At 42.2% G+C, this 26,533-nt stretch overlaps 2 protein-coding genes across 4 annotated transcripts in view; both read left to right on the top strand.

Moving 5' to 3' along the window:
* The first annotated feature begins 24 nt into the window (after positions 1-24).
* Positions 25-10,969, top strand: slc35h1 (solute carrier family 35 member H1). 3 transcript variants are annotated; one of them, XM_014145950.3, is made up of 10 exons: positions 25-258; positions 960-1,136; positions 1,266-1,416; positions 5,079-5,142; positions 6,669-6,741; positions 8,207-8,375; positions 8,573-8,656; positions 8,787-8,962; positions 9,150-9,279; positions 9,498-10,969. In XM_014145950.3, the coding sequence occupies exons 2-10, from the start codon at positions 1,026-1,028 to the stop codon at positions 9,629-9,631; spliced, it is 1,092 nt and encodes a 363-aa protein (XP_014001425.1). In that variant the 5' UTR covers positions 25-258; positions 960-1,025; the 3' UTR covers positions 9,632-10,969. The 3 variants fall into 3 exon arrangements, with proteins under 3 accessions (XP_014001425.1, XP_014001428.1, XP_014001427.1); XM_014145953.3 differs by having other exon boundaries at positions 122-281; XM_014145952.3 differs by having other exon boundaries at positions 122-470.
* A 1,003-nt stretch (positions 10,970-11,972) lies between these two features.
* col20a1 (collagen type XX alpha 1 chain) overlaps positions 11,973-26,533 on the top strand; it is a 36,514-nt gene continuing 21,953 nt past the window's right edge. Inside the window, exon 1 of the mRNA XM_014145949.3 lies at positions 11,973-12,139. The gene's annotated coding sequence lies outside the window, so the exon portion shown is untranslated. The remainder of the gene's footprint in view (positions 12,140-26,533) is intronic.

Genomic DNA, 26,533 nt, shown 5'->3' with positions numbered 1-26,533 from the left:
AAAAACAAAAATACTGCCACCTAGCTGCAGTGCTGGAGTCGGGCGCACTTGATTCAGGTCACCCATTGGACCGGGTAGGCAGAGTGATCCATTGCATTGGACCAAGGTCTACATTCCACCAAGCACCGACGCGCGTCTAGCAAGCAAAATCAAGTGCATCGCTGGTCTGGCTGCGCTTAGTCCACGTAGAGCCTGCGGTTTGTACTGATGAATCGATGCCGTGGCCCGTGTGTAGAGTGGACTAACGGCAACAACAAAGTAACGTTACTGTAATTTGGAAAGTAAAACAATGTTCAATTACTCTGTACAGCCATGTGTTTATATGCATCACTTGATAGCTAAGCTAGCTAGCCAACGGTACCTTATTTAGACGCAGCTTTGTATAGCAGTTAACAGGACCGGTCACACTTTGCTTAGCTAACGTTAGTTAGCTAGCTAGTTTACCTGCTTTCGCCGCCGTTCGCAAGCAGGTGAGTTCAGTCAGACAGTAGCTAGAGTTTAAAATGTTTTCATAAGATATCTGGTTCAGCTAGCCATTGTAACTAGCCAGCTAACAAGTTATCCACTGTCTTCCCCAGTGGCTTGCCCCTCCATATTTTATGTGCTTTGTTAGCCATGCCATATGGCTCAGGTTTATGTTTTCCAGTGCCTTCATCATCAGCAGCAATGCATCTATTTAGTTTGGCAACATAGGCTTATCTGAGATTATAGCTACAATATTAATTATGAGAAAAAAATCAGCACGTTCATGTACAGTATCCCCACAACACACTATGGCTGTGTCAGTGCTAACATACAGCTGGGAGTATGCTCATTACTCACTGATAAGACTGGTCAAACAGATTCCTCAACGCAGTCACATGCTCAGCCAGCAGCAAATTATATCAGTTATTTTGTCTTTAATTATATTGTCAACTTATCCCATCTTTTTCGCTCTTCTCTCCCTTCCCCGCTTTCAGCACATTGCTCCTGTTTGAAGACAGTGCCTCTGCAGTAGTTCCTGTGGGGAAGGGTGAAGCAGCACCATGGCTTGCCCTGTCCAGTTCCTATGCCGGGCTGTCCGCACTGTGGGCCTGGTCCTCGTTTACTATGTCTTCTCCATCGGCATCACCTTTTATAACAAGTGGCTGATGAAGGTCAGTCTGAGGCTGGCTCACACTCCTCATGCGACATAACATTGTGATCTTGGTATGTTTGCTTTGCATGCAGTGCCATGTAGCTTAACTCACTGTCACTGTTCCCATCCCTTTCCCTCTTTCTCTCAGGGCTTCCACTACCCACTGTTTATGACGCTGGTCCACCTCACCATAATATTCTGTCTCTCTACCCTGACCCGCTCGGCCATGCAATGCTGGACAGGGAAGCCTCGGGTCATGTTGAACTGGACAGACTACCTCACAAAGGTTGCCCCAGTCGGTGAGTGCATATATTAGAAGAATGTACGCCAAACAGTTTGAGTTGTATGTGACACGATATAATCAACATGGACTTCAGTCTGCATAATAAAAGGCATAGTCCGTCTGTGTGATAAGATACCACTGTCTGCTCTTCTCTCTACTAATCTAGGCTGTAACTACTTAAATACATCTTAAAGGGGCAATCTGCAGTTCAAACTATAACAGTGGTCACACCCGCCACCTATTTGGTAAATAGCTGAGGGATGGGGTTGGAGAAATGTATCCACTCTCAAATTCATAGACAGAGCTATGGATGGAAGGACTGACCATCCATGAGATCGAAATTATAGTTTTAACCATGTTTTCAGCCTATACAATGTTTGTTTACATTTGAGTCATTTTGCAGATGCTCTTATCCAGAACGACTTACAGTTAGTGCATTCATCTTAAGTTAGCTAGGTGGGATAACCACATAGCACAGGCATAGAAAGTAAGTCAAGTAGTACAAGTGCTGGTTCAGTTCTTTTTGTTATTTTTTTTGTGTGGGGGGGGGGGTTGAGGTGAGGAGGAGGATTATTTAAGATACTGTTTGAAGAGGTAGGGTTTCAGATGTTTTTGGAAGATGGGCAGGGACTCTGCTGTCTTAGCTTCAGGGGGAAGCTGGTTCCACCATTGGGGTGCCAGGACAGAGAAGAGCTTGGACTGGGCTGAGTGGGAGTAATTGTAAACAAAAACTGTATAGGCTGAAAACCTGGTTAAAACTATAATTTTGATATCATTGATGGTCAGCTGCCATCCCGTAAGGGTGGGAGGGCCAAGAGACCTGAGGTGGCAGAACAGAGTGCTCGGGTTGGGGTGCAGGGTTTGAGCCTAAAGGTAGGGAAGGGCAGTTCCTCTTGCTGTTCCATTGGTAAACACCATGGCCTTGTAGTGGATACAAACAAAGGCGTAAAACAACCATATACTGTATTTGAGGTTTTGAGGGGTATACTACAAAGCAGGATCAATGAGTTAGCCATCTAACTTGCCTAAATATAGATGCACTGAAAATGTGCATGGTCTAATCGACTCAACAACCAAAAACGCATCTAAGTTTAGATTTCATAAATGAACCAGAAAATCAAGTTATTTCTGGTTGTTAATCAAAGTTGGCTGACTAACTAATTGATACTGCTTTGTATACTGAAGAAACATGCAACAATTTCAAAGATTTTACTGAGTTACAGTGAGGGGAAAAAGTATTTGATCCCCTGCTGATTTTGTACGTTTGCCCACTGACAAAGAAATGTCATCATTTTAATGGTAGGTTTATTTGAACAGTGAGAGACAGAATAACAACAAAAAAATCCAGAAAAACGAACGTCAAAAATGTTATAAATTGATTTGTATTGTAATGAGGGAAATAAGTATTTGACCCCCTCTCAATCAGAAAGATTTCTGGCTCCCAGGTGTCTTTTTATACAGGTCACGAGCTGAGATTAGGAGCACTCCCTTTAAGAGTGTGATCCTAATCTCACCTTGTTACTTGTATAAAAGACACCTGTCCACAGAAGCAATCAATCAATCAGATTCCAAACTCTCCACCATAGCCAAGACCAAAGAGCTCTCCAAGGATGTCAGGGACAAGATTGTAGACCTACACAAGGCTGGAATGGGCTACAAGACCATCGCCAAGCAGCTTGGTGAGAAGGTGACAACAGTTGGTGAGATTATTCGCAAATGGAAGAAACAAAAGAACTGTCAATCTCCCTCGGCCTGGGGCTCCATGCAAGATCTCACCTCGTGGAGTTGCAATGATCATGAGAACGGTGAGGAATCAGCCCAGAACTACATGAGAGGATCTTGTCAATGATCTCAAGGCAGCTGGGACCATAGTCACCAAGAAAACAATTGGTAACACACTACGCCGTGAAGGACTGAAATCCTGCAGCGCCCGCAAGGTCCCCCTGCTCAAGAAAGCACATATACATGCCCGTCTGAAGTTTGCCAATGAACATCTGAATGATTCAGAGGACAACTGAGTGAAAGTGTTGTGGTCAGATGAGACCAAAATGGAGCTCTTTGGCATCAACTAAACTCGCTGTGTTTGGAGGAGGAGGAATGCTGCCTACGATCCCAAGAACACCATCCCCACCGTCAAACATGGAGGTGGAAACATTATGCTTTGGGGGTGTTTTTCTGCTAAGGGGACAGGACAACTTCACCGCATCAAAGGGACGATGGACGGGGCCATGTACCGTCAAATCTTGGGTGAGAACCTCCTTCCCTCAGCCAGGGCATTGAAAATGGGTCGTGGATGGGTATTCCAGCATGACAATGACCCAAAACACACGGCCAAGGCAACAAAGGAGTGGCTCAAGAAGAAGCACATTAAGGTCCTGGAGTGGCCTAGCCAGTCTCCAGACCTTAATCCCATAGAAAATCTGTGGAGGGAGCTGAAGGTTCGAGTTGCCAAACGTCAGCCTCGAAACCTTAATGACTTGGAGAAGATCTGCAAAGAGGAGTGGGACAAAATCCCTCCTGAGATGTGTGCAAACCTGGTGGCCAACTACAAGAAACGTCTGACCTCTGTGATTGCCAACAAGGGTTTTGCCACCAAGTCATGTTTTGCAGAGGGGTCAAATACTTATTTCCCTGATTAAAATGCAAATCATTTTATAACATTTGACATGTGTTTTTCTGGATTTTTTTGTTATTCTGTCTCTCACTGTTCAAATAAACCTACCATTAAAATTATAGACTGATCATTTCTTTGTCAGTGGGCAAATGTACAAAATCAGTAGGGGATCAAATACTTTTTTCCCTCACTGTACAGTTCATATAAGGAAATCAGTCAATTGAAATAAATGAACTAGGTCCTAATCTATGGATTTCACATGACTGGGCAGGGGCGCAGCCATGGGTGGGCCTTGGAGGGCCAATCAGAGTTAGTTTTTCCCCACAAAAGGGCTTTTTTACAGACAGAAATACTCCTCAGTTTAATCAGCTGTTCGGGTGGCTGGTCGCAGACGATCCCACAGGGGAAGAAGCCGGATGTGAAGGTCCTGGGCTGGTGTGGTGACGCTTGGTCTGCGGTTGTGAGGCCGGTTGGACATACTGCCAAATTCTCTAAAACGATGTTGGAGGCGGCTTATCGTAGAGAAAGTATGATTCAATTATCTGGCAACCAGCTCAGGTGGACATTCCTGCAGTCAGCATGCCAATTGCATGCTCCCTCAAAACTTGAGACATCTGTGGCATTGTGTTGTGACAAAACTGCACATTTTAGTGCCTTTTTATTTTCCCCAGCACAAGGTGCACCTGTGTAATCATCATTCTGTTTAATCAGCTTCTTGATATGCCACACCTGGCAGGTGGAAGAATTATCTTGGTAAAGGAGAAATGTTCACTAACAGGGATGTAAACACATTTGGGCTCAAAATTTGAGAGAAATAATATTTTTGTGCATATGGAACATTTCTGGGAATTTTTTATTTCAGCTCATGAAACATGGGACCAACACTTTACATGTTGCATTTATATTGTTGTACAGTATATTTCACCCCTCTGATGGGGTACAACAGTTGAGCTAATCTCATGAGGCATTCACCTTCCTGTCAGTAAGAAAGAAACCCTTTGTTAGTAGGAATAAAACAGTGTGCCATGATATGATCAACAGTCCTAAAAAGCTGTCTCTTTCAGCCATTGCAACAGCGCTGGACATTGGACTCTCCAATTGGAGCTTCCTCTTCATCACCATCAGCTTGTAAGTGTGTGTGTGTTTACTACAGTGGCTTCAGAAAGTATTCACACCCCTTCACCTTTTCTGCATTTTGTTTCAGCTTGAATCTAAAATGGAATACATTTACATTTGTGTCATTGGCCTACAGTACACACAATTCCCCATAATGTCAAAGTGGAATTATGTTTTTAGAAATGTTTAAAATGAATAAAAAAAGTTTTGAGTCAGTAAGTATTCAACCCCTTTGTTATGGCAAGGCTAAATAAGATCAGGAGTAAAAATGTGCTTAACAAGTGACATAATAAATTGCATGGACTCACTCTGTGCAATAATAGGGTTTAACATAATTTTTTAATGACTACCTCATCTCTGTACCCCACACACACACAATTATCTGTAAGGTCCCTCAGTCGAGCAGTGAATTTCAAACTCAGATTCAACCGCAAAGGCCAGGGAGGTTTTCCAATGCCTCGCAAAAAGGACACATATTGGAAGAGCAACAAAAATACACATTGAATATCCCTTTGAGCATGGTGAGTCAATCCACCCAGTCACTAAAAAGAAACAGACGTCCTTCCTAACTCAGTTGCCGGAGAGGAAAGAAACCCCTCAGGGATTTCACCATGAGGCCAATAGTGACTTTAAAACAGTTAGAGTTGAACAACATTGTAGTTACTCCACAATACTAACCTAATTGACAGAGTGAAAAGAAGTAATGCAAAGAAATGAACTATATGTCCTGAATATAAAGCGTTATGTTTGGGGCAAACACAACACATTACTGAGTACCTCTCTTCATGTTTTCAAGCATGGTGGTGGCTACATCATGTTATGGGTATGCTTGTCATCGGCAAGAACTATTAAGTTGTTTAGGATAAAAATAAACGGAATAGAGCTAAGCACAGGCAAAATCCTGGAGGAAAACCTTGTTCAATCTGCTTTCCAAAAGACATTGGGAGACAAATTCACCTTTCAGCAAGACAATAACCTAAAACACATGGCCAAATATACACTGGAGTTACTTACTAATATGACATTGAATGTTCCTGAGTGGCCTAGTTACAGTTTTGACTTAAATCGACTTGAACATTTATGGCAAGACTTGAAAATGGCTGTTTAGCAATGATCAACAACCAACTTGACAGAGCTTGAAGAATTCTAAAAAAGAATCATATGCAAATAATGTACAATCCAGGTGTGCAAAGCTCCAAGAGACATACCCAGAAAAACTCACAGCTGTATTCGCTGCCAAAGGTGGTTCTAACATGTATTGACTCAGAGTTATGAATACTTATGTAAATTAGATTTTTGTATCTCATTTTCAATACATTTTGAAAAATGTCTTAAAACATATTTTCTCTGTGTTATTGTGTGTAGATGGGTGAGCTGTTTTATTTATTTAATACATTTTTGAATTGGGGCTGTAACACAACAAAATGTAGAATAAATCAAGGGGTATGAATACTTCCTGAAGGCACTGTATGTATCTACCTAACTTTGATCATCAATGTTCTGAATACCATTAGAATGTCTTTGTATGTTTCCTCCAGGTACACAATGACCAAGTCTTCTGCAGTGCTCTTCATCCTCTTCTTCTCATTGGTTTTTAAACTAGAGCACCCGGTAAGTCAATTTCACTTGAGATAGGCTAACTGTTGTTGTTTCTTCTTGGTCATTATTTATCCAGTAGTATTTATGGGTGTTGCATGACAGACAATTGCATTTAAAATTCACTCTTTGTTCATACTACATGTTTGAAAGACAGTGTTCCTGCGTTCGCAGAGACCACATTCACAGTAAACGCTGCATATGTCGGTTCAATCGGAAATTACTTTTAAATGGTGCATTGTCCAAATCCGCGTTCGAATCCTGGCTTTTATAATAAAATGTTGCTGAACTTTGACGAAAAATAAGTACAATGTTCTGTATTTATGTTAAAAGTAGAACAGGTATGAAATGCAAAATAAGGCTTCCTTTTCACTCTGTCAATTAGATTAGTATTGTGGAGTACCTACAATGTTGTTGATCCATCCTCAGTTTTCTCCTATCACAGCCGTTAAATGTAGCTGTTTTAAAGTCACCATTGGCTTGGTTGAATCTGTTTGAAATTCATTGCTCGACTGAGGGACCTTCCAGATAATTATGTGTGGGGTACAGAGATGAGGTAGTCATTCATGCTAAACACTAGTATTGCACACAGGGTAGGTCCATGTAACTTTTTAAGCACATTGTTACTCCTGACCGTATTTAGCCTTGCCATAACAAAGGGGTTGAGTACTTTTTGACATTTCAACTTTTCATTTTTCTTTCATTTGTAAAAATGTAGCATCGAAGTTTCCCTTATGGCTCAGCTCAGGTGCATACATACATCATAGAAATATACATAATTTACACACACACACACACAGAAGTCAGCTCAGACAGATCCAGCTCCATCAGCAACAGTTTTTCATTTAGAATGGAAAATGAATGTGTTTATGCAACAAATGTTGGTGCATTGCATCACATCGAACCACATCGGTTCATTCCTCGAATCCAACCCGAATCGCACCGAATTGTTGTCAACTAAAACGTAGACTATCGTTCTGGTATTGTATCGGAGCCCATGTATTCAACGTTAGATACGTATTGAATCGTCTTGAAAGGGAAAGATGCACATCCCTTATACCTAGGTGTACTGTAGCCGCTCACATGGCTAGCCCATTCTCATTAAAGACTTTCTTACCACACCCCCTCACAAATTACACTGTGTAATATCTGGCTCATTCATTACTACAAAGGCAAGACTTGCCTCATTGAAGTCTCTGCGGTTGCAATCTTCCCACCAAGACACTCACTTTCCAATGTTCTAACGAGCTATAGGATTCAGTGAATGGATTCTCTTTTCATGCATAGGAGGAAGTTCCATTCCCTTCAGGTGTATCTAACTATGTGTATATGCACTTTGTGAAATGTGTGTGTATTTTATATATATATATGGTTGTGTACTCTGGTTCCATGCCCTTGATGTGAGAAGATGAGGAAGTGCATAATGTATGCATGTGGACGAAAGGTTTCTGTTCTGACCCCCAAGTTACTGTTTTTACAGAACCCATACCTGATCGTGGTGGTCCTTCTGATAGCCAGCGGCCTATTCATGTTCACCTTCAAGTCGACCCAGTTCAACCTGAAGGGCTTCATCATGGTACTGTTGGCATCGTTCATCGGCGGGATCCGGTGGACCCTCACGCAGGTCCTGATGCAGAAAGCAGAGCTGGGTCAGTTAACACCTAGTCTCAGATATCCCAAACCGGGAAACAGTGGATGTCGGAACATGGTTAATGTGGGAGGCAACCCTTCTGCCTAGGGAGACTAGTTACCGAGCGTCATTGTGTTGTTGTTTGGACTTGTCCTTTTATTTCCTGATTAGACATTCAGCCCAGTAACCCCACTCTTCCACATTCCACTCCCACAGGGCTCCAGAACCCAATAGACACCATGTACCATCTACAGCCACTCATGTTCATGGGCCTCTTCCCACTCTTCCTCTTCAACGAAGGTAAAACTTTTACTATGATTCTCTCTAACCTGTTTGTGATAATCCATGCCTGTCAGTCTGGGCATGACATAAGTGCCTCTATCTGTGTGTCAGTACCTATCCATTTCTCTCCATCTGATTCTGTCTGCAGGGCTGAGCCTAAGTACCTCAGAGAAGCTGTTCCGTGTGAATGAGCTCTCTCCCCTGCTCTACACTCTGGTCATGCTGAGTATCGGCGGATCACTGGCCTTTGGCCTGGGCTTCTCCGAGTTCCTGCTAGTCTCAAAGACCTCCAGTCTCACTTTATCCATAGCAGGGATCTTTAAGGTAAGGAGGGTAACACAGTATATCACAAGTTACCCTCTCTGTATCCCTTCAGCTCCCTCACTTAAATTGCTTCCTTTTACACCATCTCTCCCTCTGTCTCAAGCACTCCTTGTTTCACCTCCCCTACACTCTTTATTCAAAGTGTATTTTTCATCTCCCCCTAACGTACCCTCGCTGTCCCCACTAGGAGGCGTGTACTCTGCTGCTGGCAGCAGGCCTGATGGGGGACAGGATGAGTGGACTCAACTTGATGGGTTTCGCTGTCTGTGTTTCTGGCATCTCCCTGCATGTGGGGCTGAAGACCTACTATTCCAAAAGTAAGTGTTCATACAATTACTATATGTGGTATCCTACACTGTAAAATGAAAGCAAATTGTTGTCAATCTATCCCTGGTGTAGTCAGTATATTAGGTATGTTGTAATTGCTTGTTAATCAAGCCAGCGCTGCTGAAGGTACCGAGGGTAATGGAAAGGTATTTCAACAAGCTGTCATTCATATCCAGTAATTGGGTGTCCTTTTTCTAATGTACTCCAGGTAAAATTCACTCGTTGAGACAGCTGCCCGTTAAAAACAGCCAAGACCTGGAAGTACCACTATTATGTCATAATGAAGACGAGGGGGAGGAGACAGCTGCTGATGATGATAAAGAGCAGGAGATTCTACTCTGAATCAAACAAGATGGCTGACTGACTGTCTTGTTCCAGAGAGGCAAAGAGAAGGGATCACTGCCTCTACCTCCCTTTCCAACCGAAGTGCATGAGTTGAGGAGCAAACAGGTTGAGAGGAGATTCTGGAACACTTGGAGGACAAATGGAATTAAATTCAAAAAGTGTATTTATTGCAAAAGGTATAGCCAACGTGTTTTGGCTTTCGGCCTTCTTCAGAGAGGCCACAGAGGAACAGAAAGGAAGGCTTCCGACCCTCTACAGCCAACTTACTCCATGATTGTCAGTCTGACCAGCATTTGTCCAAAATCGCTGAGCATTACCGACAGTAACATGGACGGACACCCTAAACTTTATCAAATACATTTACTGTTGCCTTTTAAGGGCCTTCAGTGATGTGAAGGAGAAGTGTTTACCTTATAATGTGAAATGACCAAACCATATGTGCCATTATAATGATACATGTTTCTAGAAATGGGGGACCACTTGCCTAAACATCAGACTGTTACCATGCTTACTCCATGATTGTCAGTCTGACCAAAGTCGCCCTAAAAAAATAAACAATATTCTCTATAAGCCAAAATGTTGAATAAAATTATATTTACACATACTTTACTGCTTGAATGTGCTGTTGGTCCTTCTGGTGGTAGGTGGAGATAGGGTATCCACAGCAAAGTGTTGTTTACCTGACTTTTTGCGGTGCCGGTAGGTTCTGTCGTTTGTATTTTCAATCTCTTGACTCATTGCACGTGCTGCACAATATGTAAACAATAGCTGTTTGCCGTTCGGTCCGTGGTTCGGCTCGGCCATATTGGGCAAGTGCTCGTCACGTGCGAATTGCATCAGTATTGAAAATAAAAACAGGAAATAGAAACTGATATACAGACCAGTGTACTAAAGTCCATGTTGATAATACTTCCCTGTGGATATTTTGTATTAAATTAGGTCCGACATAGGGACAAAATTGGCAGGTGAAGTAAGTTAAACGTTCTGACTGTTTGGAAATACTAACCCTCCGTTAGAGACGAGTGTGTAAATATTTCATTTTAGTAATTTAGCAGACACTTATCCATAGTGACTTACAGTTGTGAGAGCACACCTTTTTCATACTGGTCCCCCGTGGGAATTGAACCCACAACCCTGTTGTTGCAAGTGCCATGCTCTACCAACTGAGCTACACATAACTCCACATTGTCAAATGCTAATTAAATGTCATTATTTGAGTTAAAGCGATTCTAAACAATTTGGTTGTCATTTGTTTATGTTGAATTGGGTAAGCACAGAGCTTTTGTTGCTGCTACTATGTACTGTATGTTATTAAATAAAACATTTGCACAATTATTCAGAACTGTATGCATCATTTCTTCACAGAGGTCTTTCAAATAGCTGTACTCTGTGTGTTATGTGGTCCTCACCTGCTGGCCGACCATATAATCATAATCAGATTTAACATGATGTGCACTGCCAGGCCTTCAGCTGCCTTTATTAGATTTTCTCATTTTGAATCTCATTTCATGAGGAGAGAGCTCCCTCTCATCAATCTGATTGCGTTGACTTAACTTATAAAACCTGTGGTCTTATGAGCACAATTCACTGGGTAGACAGAGATGGGCCCTGTCACTGAGTTTGGAAATGTGGTAACACTGACAACAGGGACGGACTGGGATCAGAAATCGGCCCAGGCCTTTCCATAACAACGGCCCATTATTTTCCTTGAGGCTCCCATACCGGCCCTATTTTTTCTCGAGGCGCCCATTATTAGCCAAATAATTTTCATTCTGTGCAAAACCCCCAATTTAGACAGAGGCACAAAGCAAAAGATGGACCAGCTCATCTGGCATTTGTCCGAACTGCCCTATGGCCAGTCCGTCTCTGACTGACATGGCTATGTGGTAAAACTGTCATCTCTATTGGGTTTATAACCAGAGTAGACCATGAATGTTTACATTCACTTTTGCATTTGCCATTTACTGTTTTCATTGGGTGTTGTGTTTTGGTCCAGTAAATGTTTATTTTGTGTAAGAACCCTTATTCAGTCTTATTCAGAAAACAACACTTTTTTACATTACTTTCTCGCCTTTCATATACTGTATTAACCTGCCTGTTGCCCCATTTTTTTCCCAGGTCGCATGCACCCCAGCTTCAGCACGTATACTAAAGTTCAAAGGAAACAATGAATTAAATAATGTCGATATTCTATTAAACATTATTCTTATGTGCTAAGTGAGGAGAGGCATCTGACTAGGCATGTTAAGTCAAACATGAAAGTAAGGGCTGTTCTCTTGGTAATTTACACGTCTCTGAAACAGTGCACCACGCCCATGTTCGGGTGTAGGAGGGCTGCCCGCAGTGTCGAACGATCATATTTCATCCCCAACTCCAGAAGATAGAACTTGATGGGGGAGCAAAGCAGTCCTAGCGGAAGTTCTGCCTGTTGACATCCTCACCTTTGGAATGCAAAAGTCTCATCTCTCGCTGAAGGAATAACCTGGACGTAACTTGCGACCCCAGGTAGGCTGATTGGCTCTGTAACATGTGAAATTGTTGCTACTTCATTGTTACACTGTAGGCCTACATCTAGTTTATATTAGCCTACGTGATATAGTAGGTGAGTCACAGAACATGCTTCGCAGTCGCGCCTGGTTTGCTCTCTCACTCGCATAGTGCAGGTAGACAGACTGAAACAAAGATGTAACCCAGCCCCAACATCGCTTATCGGTTCTATTTTGAGAGGAGTGTGAAACTCGGGATGTAGTTCAATGGCGGGGGTGGAGTGATAAATCTCAGCAACATTGTATGGCCGTGATGAAATGCCTTGTAGTGTCTCCCGCCCTAGGCTTATAGGAAGCGACCCCATCCACCTGCGAGGTCTACTGAAATAGGCAAGTATGTATGGAATTAATTAACAAAGAAATCACCTGGGCAAATAATTCTATTGGGGTTGTGGTTAACATGCCTTGCAACACTGCTGTCAGAAGTGGGGGCATGGTGTTGTCAGAGGTACCGGTAGTTATGTGAAAAGGCATTAAACAAAGTTGCAGCACGGATAGGTGCTTCCCAAAGGAGGGTCATGGTCAGCATGTTTGACTTGGAACCAGAGAGCTGGGCCTAACAATAGTCACCAAAAGCTGTTTTGTGAGAGAGCAAGCACTGGCAGTATGACACCTTATTTCTAGTATAGACCATTATTTCTAGTATAGACCATTATTTTCCTCTTTCTGGTATGCACAGGAGAACAGTTTTCATTGCATAACCGTAGGCCTACTTTGTTCTGTCCAGTGTCTGACAGACAAGAAGTATGGAAGAAATACAACAGAACCGTCGATTGATTTGCCCTCTACCCCAGTGTGACGAAACATAAAGTTTTACGACAATCAGACAAGTAGCTACATGTCAACACCCTCTGGCTGGAAAGGATGAGTGTACTGTACACATATATAGGAAAATAGTTGTCATATGTAAGCTAGGCCTTTGACTTCTGCAGAAGAGGGTAAAATAATATTACGGAATATTTTGACATTTAAAAATGGTTGTTGAACACAGTTTTTCGTGTGGACTGGTGCCCATTGCATGCCTAAACATGCACCCAACAGTTTCCTGATACACACACACACAGCTGTCCTCTCAGTTTAGTGTCTCTTCATGTTATCAGCCTCACATGACTGCATGCTTTGATGCTGGTGACCCAGCTCTGATGCCCCTCCCTGTCTCCTACCTCAGTCAGACACCTGCAGTATAATGGGTCTTAGAGTGGTGTCTGTCTGTGGAATTAGACCATTCAAATTAGAGGGCTGTCCTAATGGCGGGCAGACAGTATTTAAGCATCTGTACTGGCCTTGGTGTCAGTGGGATTCAGCATTTTCAATGTTCCCATTGGAAAAGCGAGGGACACTTGGGGCAGTGATGGTCCTGGTATTAAGGATGATGGTAATTGGCCAGCCAAATGACTGCTGTCACCATAATAACCGTTCGAATAGCGTTTAAAAAAATATAATTAAAATGAAATAAAAATATATATTAAAATAAAATATATGCGCGCCGAACCAGTCAAAAGTTTACTCATTCAAGGGTTTTGTAGAAATGTATTTATTTATTTTATTTAACTAGGCAAGTCAGTTAAGAACAAATTCTTATTTACAATGACGGCTTACCAAAAGGCAAAAGGCCTCCTGCGGGGACGGGGGCTGGGATAAAAAAAAATATGTGTGTGTATGCATGCATGTACAATTGAAGTCGTAAGTTTACATACACCTTAGCCAAATACATTTAAACTCAGTATTTCACAATTCCTGACATTTAATCCCAGTAAAAATTCCCTGTTTTAGGTCAGTTAGGATCACCACTTTATTTTAAGAATGTGAAATGTCAGAATAATAGTAGAGAGAATTATTTATTTCAGCTTTTATTTTTTTCATCACATTCCCAGTGGGTTAGAAGTTTACATAGACTCAATTAGCGTTTGGTAGCGTTGCCTTTAAATTATTTAACTTGGGTGAAATGTTTCTGGTAGCCTTCCACAAGCTTCCCACAATGAGTTGGGTGAATTTTGGCCCATTCCTCCTGACAGAGTTGGTGTAACTGAGTCAGGTTTGTAGGCCTCCTTGCTCGCACACGCTTTTTCAGTTCTGCCCACACATTTTCTATAGATTTGAGGTCAGGGCTTTGTGATGGCCACTCCAATACCTTGACATTGTTGTCCTTAAGCCATTTTGCCACAACTTTAGAAGTATGCTTGTGGTCATTGTCCATTTGGAAGACCCGTTTGCGACCAAGCTTTAACTTCCTGACTGATGTCTTGAGATGTTGCTTCAACATATCCACATAATTTTCCTTTCTCATGATGCCATCTATTGTGTGAAGTGCACCAGTCCCTCCTGCAGCAAAGCACCCCACAACATGATGCTGCCACCCCTGCGCTTCACGGTTGGGATGGTGTTCTTCGGCTTGCAAACCTCCCCCTTTTTCTTCCAAACATAACGATGGTCATTATGGCCGAACAGTTCTATTTTTTTTCATCAGACCAGAGGACATTTCTCCAAAAAGTAGATGTCCTAACCGACTTGTCAAAACTATAGTTTGTTAACAAGAAATTTGTGGAGTTGTTGAATAACGAGTTTTAATGACTCCAACCTAAGTGTATGTAAACTTCCGACTTCAGCTGTATCTCATCAGCCACCTGGTGGAAGGGACTTTGTAGATCTGAGGCTCTTTTTCCTGTTGCTTCCATCATCCTCCAAATCCCACCAACATGAGTGCAACTGGTCCTTGTTTGGGAACACACACACCAAAGCACGCAACAGGCTGACCAATACAAGGGTTGAAAAATTGGTGGCCATCCGGGCGAATTTGAGGCTTTTTGAGCATGACAATGAGGTTGGAAAGTAGTGAAGATGAGGCCTCAGACTGATGTTCAAGTGGAGGACATTGAGGAGGTCTAGGGAGAAGACATGGAAGCCTGAGAGGAAGACAACCAAAGCTTTAGTTTCTAGACTATCATTTTACAGATATATGTTGAAAATGTTTTTGGGAGATGGATCGTTGGGATCATCAATATTCCCTTTCTTTTGTTGGTCAGTGAAATCATCCAATGTGAAGTGTCAACTCATTTAAATAAAGTTCAATTCATAACAATGTTTTTATTTTTATTTCTATTGGAAGGATTTAAGCATTTACAATTGTTTACTTATGATAATGTAAAAGGTTTATGTTTCTGTCTCCATATGATATGGTAAATATATCCAATGCAAAAAAAATCTACATTTTAAATGGTATTAATATTCATTTAATATTCATATATTTTCTGTTAATTTCCATATATTCCCATGGCAAGTTTCCACCTCCTGAATATTCCCCAAAATGTGCAACCCTAATAGTGAAGACATCAAAACTATGAAAGAACACATATGGAATTATGTGTAACCAAAAAGACTGTTCAACAAATCAAAATATATATAAATATTTGAGATTCTTCAAAGTAGCCACCCTTTGCCTTGATGACAGCTTTGCACACTCTTGGCATTCTCTCAACCAGCATCACCTGAAATGCTTTTCCAACAGTCTTGAAAGAGTTCCCATATGCTGAGCACTTGTTGGCTGCTTTTCCTTCACTCTGCAGTCCAACTCATCCCTAATCATCTCAATTTGGTTGAGGTCGGGTGCCTGTGGAGGCCAGGTCATTTGATGCAGCACTGCATCACTCTCCTTCTTGGTCAAACAGCCCTCACACAGCCTGGAGGTGTGTTTGGTTTAGAGGTCGACCGATTTAAGATTTTTCAACGCCGATACTGGTTATTGGAGGACCAAAAAAAGCTGATCACGATTAATTGGGCGATTTTTATTATAATTTTTTGATATATATATATTTTTTTTTTCCTTAATTTATAAAAAAAAAAATTTCCTTTAATTTTTTAAAATTTCTTTATTTTAAATATTTTAACACATTTTTTCAAATTCTTTTCAAATTTTTTCTTTTCTATTTAAATGTATATATTTTTGTAATAATGACAATTACAACAATACTGAATGAGCAATGAACACTTATTTTAATATAATACATAAAATCTATTTAGTCTCAAATAAATAATGAAACATGTTTAATTTGGTTTAAATAATGCAAAAATACAATGTTGGAGAAGAAAGTAAAAGTGCAATATGTGCCATGTAAAAAAAGCTAACGTTTAAGTTCCTTGCTCAGAACATGAGAACATATGAAAGCTGGTGGTTCAATATTCACAGTTCTTCAGTATTCCCAGTTAAGACGTTTTAGGTTGTAGGAATTATAGAACTATTTCTTTCTATACCATTTGTATTTCATATACCTTTGACTATTCAATGTTCTTATAGGCACTATAGTATTACCAGCCTAATCTCGGGAGTTGATAGGCTTGAAGTCATAAACAGCGCTGTGCTTCAAGCATTGCGTAGAGCTGTTGGCAAACGCAGGAAAGTGCTGTTTGAATGAATGCTTACAAGCCTGCTGCTGCCTTCCACCGCTCAGTCAGACTGCTCTATCAAATCATAGACTTAATATAATAAATACACAGAAATACAAGCCTTAGTTTCTGGATTTGACCATATTAATGACCTATCATTTCGAAAACAAAACGTTTATTCTTTCAGTGAAATACGGAACCGTTCCTTATTTTATCGAACGGGTGGCAACCCTAAGTCTAAATATTGCTGTTACTTTGCACAACCTTCAATGTTATGTCATAATTATGTAAAATTCTGGTAAATTAATTACGGTCTTCGTTAAGAAGAAATGGTCTTCACACAGTTCGCAACGAGCCAGGCGGCCCAAACTGCTGCATATACCCTGACGTGAATGCGCTTTTGTTAAACATCACCCGTTTGGCGGAGTAGGCTGTGATTCGATGATAAATTAACAGGCACCATATTAATTATATGCAACGCAGGACAAGCTAGTTAACTACACATGGTTGATGATATTACTAGGTTAACTTGTGATTATGTTAAGAATTATTGGTTTTTATAAGATGCGTTTAATGCTAGCTAGCAACTTACCTTGGCTCCTTGCTGCACTTGCGTAACAGGTGGTCAGCTTGCCACGCAGTCTCCTCGTGGATTGCAATTAAATCGGCCATAATTGGCATCCAAAAATGCACACTAGCGATTGTTATGAACTTGAAATCGGCCCTTATTAATCGACCATGCCGATTAATCTGTCGATCTATAGTAGGTTTATTGTCCTATTGAAAAACAAATGATAGGCCCATTAAGCGCAAACCAGATGATCTGGCGTATCGCTGCAGAATGCTGTGGTAGCCATGCTGGTTAAGTGTGCCTTGAATTCTAAATAAATCACTGACAGTGTCACCAGCAAAGCACCATCACACCTCCTCCTCCATGCTTCACAGTGGGAGCCACACATGCGGAGATTATCCGTTCTTCTACTCTGCGTTTTAGAAAGACACGACGGCTGGAACCAAAAATCTCCAATTTGGACTCCAGACCATAGGACAGATCTGCCCTACCAAGCAAAAAGGCAGTAACTGCTCATTTGGTCAAATTAGTTAATGTAATTTTTGCTACTTTAAATACATGCTTAATCATGTGGACAAGTATCCTGCCTCTATTGTGGGGGTCATATTAGCAGTGACTGCATAAAGTTACTGTGAAACCAAGGTAAATAATAGCAATTTTTCTCAGTTCCACGCTATGAGCAGTTACTGCCTTTTTGCTTGGTAGGGCCATTGCTCGTTTTTCTTGGCCAAATCATGCGTCTTTTTCTTAATGGTGTCATTTAGTAGTGGTTTCTTTGCAACAATTCAACCATGAAGGCCTGATTCACACAGTCTCCTTTGAACAGTTGATGTTGATGTCTCTGTTACTTGAACTCTGTGAAGCATTTATTTGGGCTGTGTCTTCTGAGGCTGGTAACTCTAATAAAATTATCGTCTGCAGCAGAGGTAACTCTGGGTCTTCCTTTCCTGTGGTGGTCCTCATGAGAGCCAGTTTCATCATAGTGCTTGGTTTTTGCGACTGCACAAAGAAACTTTCAAAGTTCTTGAACATTTCCAGATTGACTGATCTTCATGTCTTAAAGTAATGATGGCATGTCGTTTCTATTTACTTATTTGAGCTGTTCTTGCCATAATATTGACTTAGCCCTATTTGGTAAAATACCATCATCTGTATACCACCCATACCTTGTCACAACACAACTGATTGGCTCAAACGCATTAAGTAGGAAAGAAATTACACAAATTAACTTTTAACAAGGCACACCTGTTATTGAAATGCATTCCAGGTGACTACCTCATGAAGCTGGTTGAGAGAATGCCGAGAGTGTGCAAAGCTATCATCAAGGCAAAGCGTGGCTACTATGAAGAATCTCAAATATAAAAAATGTTTGATTTGTTTAACACTTCTTTGGTTACTACATGTGTTATTTCATAGTTTTGATGTCTTTAACTATTATTCTACAATGTAGTAAAAATAAACAAAAACCCAGCAATGAGTAGGTGTCAACTTTTGACTGGTACTGTATATACTGAACAAAAATATAAATATAACAGGCTTCAATTTCAAAGATTTTACTGAGTTACAGTTCATATAAGGAACTCAGTCAATTTAAACAGATTAATTACGCCCTAATCTATGTATTTCACTTGACTGGGAATACAGATATGCATCTGTTGGTCACAGATACCTTTAAAAAAAAGATAGGGGCATTGGTCAGTATCTGGTGTGACCACTATTTGCCTCATGCAGTGAAACACATCTCTGTCTGTGGAATGTTGTCCCACTCTTCTTCGATGGCTGTGCGAAGTTTCTGGATATTGGCGGGAACTGGAACGCGCTGTTGTACACATCAATCCAGAGCTTTCCAAACATGTTCAATGAGTGACATGTCTGCTGAGTATGTAGGCCATGGAAGAACAGGGATGTTTTCAGCTTCCAGGAATTGTGTACAGACCCTTGCGACAAAGGACCGTCCATTATCATGCAGAAACGCCATCACCTGATGGTGGCAGATGAATGGCATGACAATGGGCCTCAGGATCTCGTCACGGTATCTTTGTGCATCCAAATTGCCATTGATAAAATGCAATTGTATTTGTTGTCCGTGGCTTATGCCTGCCCATACCATAACCCCACTGCCACCATGGGGCACTCTGTTCACAAAATTGACATCCGCAAACTGCTCGCCCACACAATGACATACACGCTGTCAGCCATCTGTCCGATACAGTTGAAACCGGGATTCATCCGTAAGGCACACTTCTCCAGCGTGCCAGTGGCCATCAAAGGTGAGCATTTGCACACTGAAGTCGGTTCCGATGCCAAATTGCAATCAGGTCAAGACCCAGGCTAGGTCGACAAGAACGCAGATGAGCTTCCCGGAGACAGAATTTCTGCACAAACTGTCAAACACAGGTTGTGCAAACCCACTGTTTCATCAGCTGTCCAGATGGCTGGTCTCAGATGATCCCACAGGTGAAGAAGCCAGATGTAGAGGTCCTTGGCTGGTGTGGTTCCACATGGTCTGCGGTTGTGCGGCCAGTTGGACGTACTGCCAAATTCTCTAAAACGATGGTGGAAGTGGCTTATGGTAGAGAAATGAACATTCAATTTTCTGGTAACAGCTCTAGTGGATATTCCTGCAGTCAGCATGCCAATTGCATGCTCCTTCAAAACTTGAGACCTCTGTGGCATTGTGTTGTGTGACAAAACTGCACATTTTAGAGTGGCCTTTTATTTCCCCCAACCCAAATTCCTCCTTTAAGTGAGCATGCTGTTTAATCAGCTTCTTGATATGCCACACCTGTCGGATGGATTATCTTGATAAATGCTCACTAACAGGGATGTAAACTAATTTGTGCAAAAAATTTGAGACAAGCTTTTTGTGTGAATGAAACATTTGAGATATTTTATTTCAGCTCATGAAACATGGGACTATCACTTTACATGTTGCGTTTCATATTTTTGTTCTGTGTATATATGTATATATTTTTTTACGCATGTTCTAAATCGGCCCTTTCCTAATCCATGGATGGAGATTTGGACTTGTGGAATTCTCTGTACAGGCCAATGATTATGATGGCGATTCTGATCTAACCATACATTTGCATATTTTTCCACTGACCTGAGATGATTGAAGGTCAATATGTAGCCTAGTGGGCTCACATTAACTAACTAGCTAGCTAACTTAGCTGGTTCATTTTTGCCCATGTGAGGAAGTTAGGCTACCTAGCTAAAATGATTGCTAGTCTATGAAAACAAAAATGAAAGGTGTACTGAATGACAGAGACATAGACCGTTTTGGTGTCCAAGTTTGTTTTCAGTGTATTAAACTGAGGATAATATTACCTTGTTGATTTGATTATGTTTAAGTTGAAATGGTGCTGGAAGAGCGGAGACAGTGGTCCTGTTGTCTTTGTGCTGACTTGCGGTAACTCTGAGGTTCTAAATCAGTAGTTGTAGAGTAAACTGTCGAATACATTAACTTTCTTGACCATGCTGCAGGTCAACTGTTTTAAGTGCAGTATTTGTCTTGTGGACTTATCCAGACCAATGTGGCTCTCCGGTTTTGTGATGAAAAAATGTATGTGTAGTTGAATTTATTCCGCCACTGTGACTGTTGTCACGGCCTTATTGTAAATCACGGTGGCGAATAAACTAATATGGCTTTTTATTGTCTTGGCTTCCCCAGTGATTTTTACCTACGCACCATGTAGGATTTTCGTAGAATCTGTCATGATTTAGGTTGTGGAATGGGACACAATGTGCTTACGTAAGGCCAATTTTTATATTTTGGTGTGTTTTTGCTGCATAACATGCAGAAGTTGTCCCTTTTCAGGTTTAGAAGAAGTGACTGCTAAATACGAACTCCCGTTCGTATAAACTGGTTAGCATAGCTAGCATACAGAAATCGTTAATGGTAGTCAGTTGTTTTTAACTGTAATGCAGTTGAATGGTAAAGGTGACATGAACATGTGTCAGGGTTGACATCCATACAAGCATTATACTCTGATTTTTTACCTCAACATAGTGTAAAATACACATAAACAATAGCCTAAATCTAGACTAATTTTGCTGGTGGGCAATGAGGAGACTTGGGATCTTTCCCCCATGGCTCTTTTCCCCCAGGTGTTTTCTATGGCAATTCCATTGTTTTGGTCAAGTTCCATTGAGACCTTCACCACGTCTATTGTAACAGTCAAATTGCCGGGGTTAAAGGTTCCAAGCCTGTTCTATTGATTCTGTTTTTATGTGTGCTGTTTCTAAACCCAGCGAGGCAACATCGTGGGACTTCCGGGAACACTTGCGAAGCAGACCAGGCTGGGGTTTGGGAAGTCAAAAAGAGAAGTGAAAATTTACCAAGAGAAAAGTCTTCCTTTAGTTGTTAATATTCTCAAAATCTAAAAGGCACAACCTAGATTCAAGACAATGTCTTAAGTAGTTGAACATGTTATTACTCCAACCACATGAAAGTCACAAACTGACATGTTGAAATTTTAGTCAAATTCAACTTCATAGGCCTCCTGAGTTGCGCAGCGGTCTAAGTCACTGCATCACAGTGCTAGAGGCGTCACTACAGACCGGGTTCAATCCCAGGCTGTGTTGTAGCGGGGCATAATTGGCCCAAAAATATTCAACTTAGATTGACGGCCTGCACATGCGCAGTTCGGCGGTAAACGACCGTTAGCTCAGTGTTGCCAACAGTTTTTCAGTGAGATCCATTATTGGCTCCTAGATTTGTCGCTAAATGACATTTTTACCAATTTTCCTTCCTGCGATTCCCGACGTAGAATTTTTTTTGCCTCTCCCGCCGCACACCCGCCCTCCCCTTGTGCTTCTCTGCCTGTGTGTGTGCCGTTGCTGTGACTTGTGTTGGACAGACAGCTTCTCTCACTCTTGAGTGGGAAAAGTTGCTTAAACCCTTTGTGTTAACTCCCCAAAGGCAGCCTGAAAAGTAGCTGAACTTGTCGCTAGAATCAAAACAATATTGGTTGGGTATTTTACCCCCTTTTTCTCCCCAATTTTGATCTTGTCTCACCGCTGCGGGCTCAGGAGGTGAAGGTGGAGTCATGCGTCCTCCGAAACATGACCCGCCTAACCGCGCTTCTTAACACCCGCCCGCTTTAACACGGAAGCCAGCTGCACCAATGTGTCGGAGGAAACGCCATTCAACTGACAACCGAGGTCAGCCTGATGGCGCCCGGCACACCACAAGGAGTCGCTAGAGTGTGATGAGCCAAGTAAAGCCCCCCCCATATTGGGTCACTCCAATATGATATCCTTATACGCGGCAGGACACATTCTGAATAACAATTTCAGACTCTCACACCTTGCTGTTGGAGGAACTGATATTGAACACAGTCCACCACCGGGAGCAAGTGTGCACCGATGCTTCGCCAGTAGGTTGTGGGGCAGTGTTCAGAGGTATGGCAGCAAGCTGACGCTGGAGCCCCCCATGGAGTGGCAAGCACATCAATGGCGCTCAGGGCGGTTCGCCTGGCACTCCAACAGTTCCTGCCCTACTTGGAGGGGAAGCATGTCCTGGTCAAATCGGACAACGGCACAATAGTGGAGTATATCAATCTCCAGGGGGGACTGAGATCACGGCACCGCCACGAAATGGCTCGGTAGCACTTGATGTGGGCTCAGACACACTCAGCGTTACAGCGGGCAGCGCACATCCCTGGGGTCTTGAACCGGGCAGCGGACATGTTTTTGAGAAATGGCCTGCCGGAGGGGGACTGGAGTCTACACCCTCAGGTGGTGTTATAGCTGTGGGAAAGGTTTAGGAGAGCGCAGGTGGACTTGTTTGCATCTCAGGAGAACACTCATTGTCCCAGCTGGTTTTTGATGTAGGACCCTCCAGGCCCTCTGGGTTTGGCCGGCAACAACACTTTATGCATTCCCACCATTTCCCTTGATCAGAGCTACGCTAGACAGGGCCAGTTTGAAGGGCCACCGGCTGCTCCTGATGGCCCCATACTGGCCGAGACAACCATGGTTCAGACTCCTGTTGTCTCTCCTTTCTGGGACCCCATGGCAACTGCTGCTGAGACCCGACCTGCACTCTCAGGCTCGGGGATGCTCTGGCATCCGGATCCACTCCACTTCTAGCTTTTGGCTTGGCCCCTGAGATGTGTAAATGCGCAAGTGTAGGCATTCAGGACAATGTGGTGAACACGTTGTAGAACGCCAGGTCTTTCTCCACCAACATGTATCAAATGCGGTGGGGCATATTCTGTACTTGGTGTGAGGGTCATAATATTGCCCCGAGTCGTGTAATGTACAAACGGTTTTACACTTTTTACAATCACTGATTGATGCGGGCCGAGCGGCGTCTACTTTGAGAGTGTATTTGGCTATAATTTCGGCGTGCCATGACGATGGCCACCCATTGCTCTCCAAAATTTGTGAAGGGAGCTGGATGCAGACGTCTACTAAGGCCCGCTCAGTGCCAAACTGGGACCTTGATGTGGCGCTATCAGTACTTGCTAGGCCACCCTTCAAGCTCCTGGGGTTAGCGTCTTTGAAGCACCTTTCCATGAAGGTGGCATTCCTGTTGGCTATTACCTCCACTAAGATGGTTAGTGAACTTCATGCTCAGTGAGTGCTGAATGTTTCAGAGTGGGTGCAGACAAAGGGAGTGTTATCCTATGGCCTAACCACTCTTTCTTGCCGAAGGTCGTGTCTGACAGACATGTGAACCGGCACTTACATTTGTCCGCTGGATTTTTCCCCAAGTGTGCTGAACCCAGTGAGGACACTAGACACTTACAGTTGAAGTCAGAAGTTTACACAAATACATTTAAACTCAGTTTTTCACAATTCCTGACATTTAATCCTAGTAAAATTCCCTGTTTTAGGTCAGTTAGGATCAGCATTTTTTATTTTAAGAATGTGAACTGTCAGAATAATAGTAGAGAGAATTATTTATTTCAGCTTTTATTTCTTTCATCACATTCCCAGTGGGTCAGAAGTTTACATACACTCAATTAGTTTTTGGTAGCATTGCCTTTAAATTATTTAACATGGGTCAAATGTTTTGGGTAGCCTTCCACAAGCTTCCCACAATAAGTTGGGTGAATTTTGGCCCATTCCTCCTGACAGAGCTGGTGTAACTGAGTCAGGTTTGTAGGCCTCCTTGCTCGCACACACTTTTTCAGTTCTGCCCACAAATTTTCTATAGGATTGAGGTCAGGGCTTTGTGATGGCCACTCCAATACCTTGACTTTGTTGTTCTTAAGCCATTTTGCCACAACTTTGGAAGTATGCTTGGGGTTATTGTCCATTTGGAAGACCCATTTGCAACCAAGCTTTAACTTCCTGACTGATGTCTTGATGTTACTTCAATATATCCACAACATTTTCCTTTTTCATGATGCCATCTATTTTGTGAAGTGCACCAGTCCCTCCTGCAGCAAAGCACCCCAACAACATGATGCTGGCCACCCCCGCGCTTCACGGTTGGGATGGTGTTCTTCGGCTTGCAAGCATCCCCCTTTTTCCTCCAACCATAACGATGGTCATTATAGCCGAACAGTTCTATTTTTAGTTTCATCAGACCAGAGGACATTTCTCAAAGTACGATCTTTGTCCCCATCTGAGTTGCAAACCATAGTCTGGCTTTTTTATGGCGGTTTTGGAGCAGTGGCTTCTTCCTTGCTGAGCGGCCTTTCAGGTTATGTTGATATAGGACTCGTTTTACTGTGGATATAGATACTTTTGTACCTGTTTCCTCCAGCATCTTCACAAGGTCCTTTGCTGTTGTTCTGGGATTGAATAGCACTTTTCGCACAAAAGTACGTTCATCTCTAGGAGACAGAACGCGTCTCCTTCCTGAGCGGTATGACGGCTGCGTGGTCCCATGTTGTTTATACTTGCGTACTACTGTTTGTACAGATGAACGTGGTACCTTCAGGCGTTTGGAAGTTGCTCCCAAGGATGAACCAGACTTGTGGAGGTCTACAGTTTTTTTCCTGAGGTCTTGGCTGATTTCTTTTGATTTTCCCATGATGTCAAGCAAAGAGGCACTGAGTTTGAAGGTAGGCCTTGAAATGCATCCACAGGTACACCTCCAATTGACTCAAATGATGTCAATTAGCCTAACAGAAGCTTCTAAAGCCATGACATCATTTTCAAGGAGTTTTCCAAGCTCTTTAAAGGCACAGTCAACTTAGTGTATGTAATCGTCTGACCCACTGTAATTGTGATTAAGTCTGTAAACAATTGTTTTAAAAATCATTTGTCATGCACAAAGTAGATGTCCTAACCAACTTGCCAAAACTATAGTTTGTTAACAAGAAATTTGTGGAGTGGTTGAAAAATGTGGTTTTAATGACTCCAACCTATGTAAACTTCCGACTTCAACTGCACGTTACACAGACTAAGCTGTTCGTGTGTTATGTTCACAGGCTCATCTACAGAACTCCACTGAAAGAGACTCTCGCATTGTATTGTGGATACTATTACTACAGCGTATCAGCTGGCCGGCTGTTCTTTGCTGTCTGCTGTGGTGGCACATTCTACTAGAGGAGTAGCTACATCGTGGGTCCTGCTCCGAGGAGTTCCCCTTGATAAAATGTGTGCCTCGGCCAGTTGGACGTCGTCTAGCACTTGCTAGGTACTATCGCGTCAATGCTGCTGCCGCCAACCAGGTCTGGAGAGGGCCGTGTTTAATGGGGTCAACCGCAGCACTACCCGGTACCCGGGACTAATCTGAAATTCTTACTTTGAATGTATCGTAACGAGCGGAAGGATACCATATTGGAGTGATCCTCTGAACCTTGATTACAGACATAAACTTGGTTGTTAGGAGTCGATGTTAACCTCTATGGGCTAGGTGGGACGCAAGCGTCCCACCCGTGGTGCACTCCATCAACAGCAGGTGCATTTCAAGAGCGGCAAATTTGAATCCAAATAAATGTCAAAATTCAAATTTTTCAAACATACAACTATTTTACACCCTTTGAAAGATAAACATCTCCTTAATCTAACCACGTTTTACGATTTCAAAAAGGTTTTACGGCGAAAGCATAAATTTAGAGTATGTTAGGACAGTACATTTACAAGAGTTGTGTGTAATGTTTTGTCAATTCAAAGACAGGGTCACCAAAACCATAAAACCAGCTAAAATGATGCACTAACCTTTTACAATCTCCAACAGATGACACTCCTAGGACATTATGTTAGACAATGCATGCATTTTTAGTTCTATCAAGTTCATATTTATATCCAAAAACAGCGTTTTACTATGGCATTGATGTTGAGGAAATCGTTTCCCTCCAATAACCGGCAGTCAAGTCAGCACCACAAATTAAATAATTCAAATTAGAAAACATTGGTAAAATATTATATTGTCATTTAAAGAATTATAGATTTACATCTCTTGAACGCAATCAACTTGCCAGATTTAAAAAATTA

The sequence above is a fragment of the Salmo salar genome, chromosome 15, assembly GCF_965601325.2.
Source record: "Salmo salar chromosome 15, fSalSal1, whole genome shotgun sequence".
Taxonomy (NCBI): Eukaryota; Metazoa; Chordata; class Actinopteri; order Salmoniformes; family Salmonidae; genus Salmo; species Salmo salar.
The sequence above is the reverse complement of the archived record's forward strand: the minus strand, read 5'-3'. Positions and strand labels throughout refer to the sequence as shown.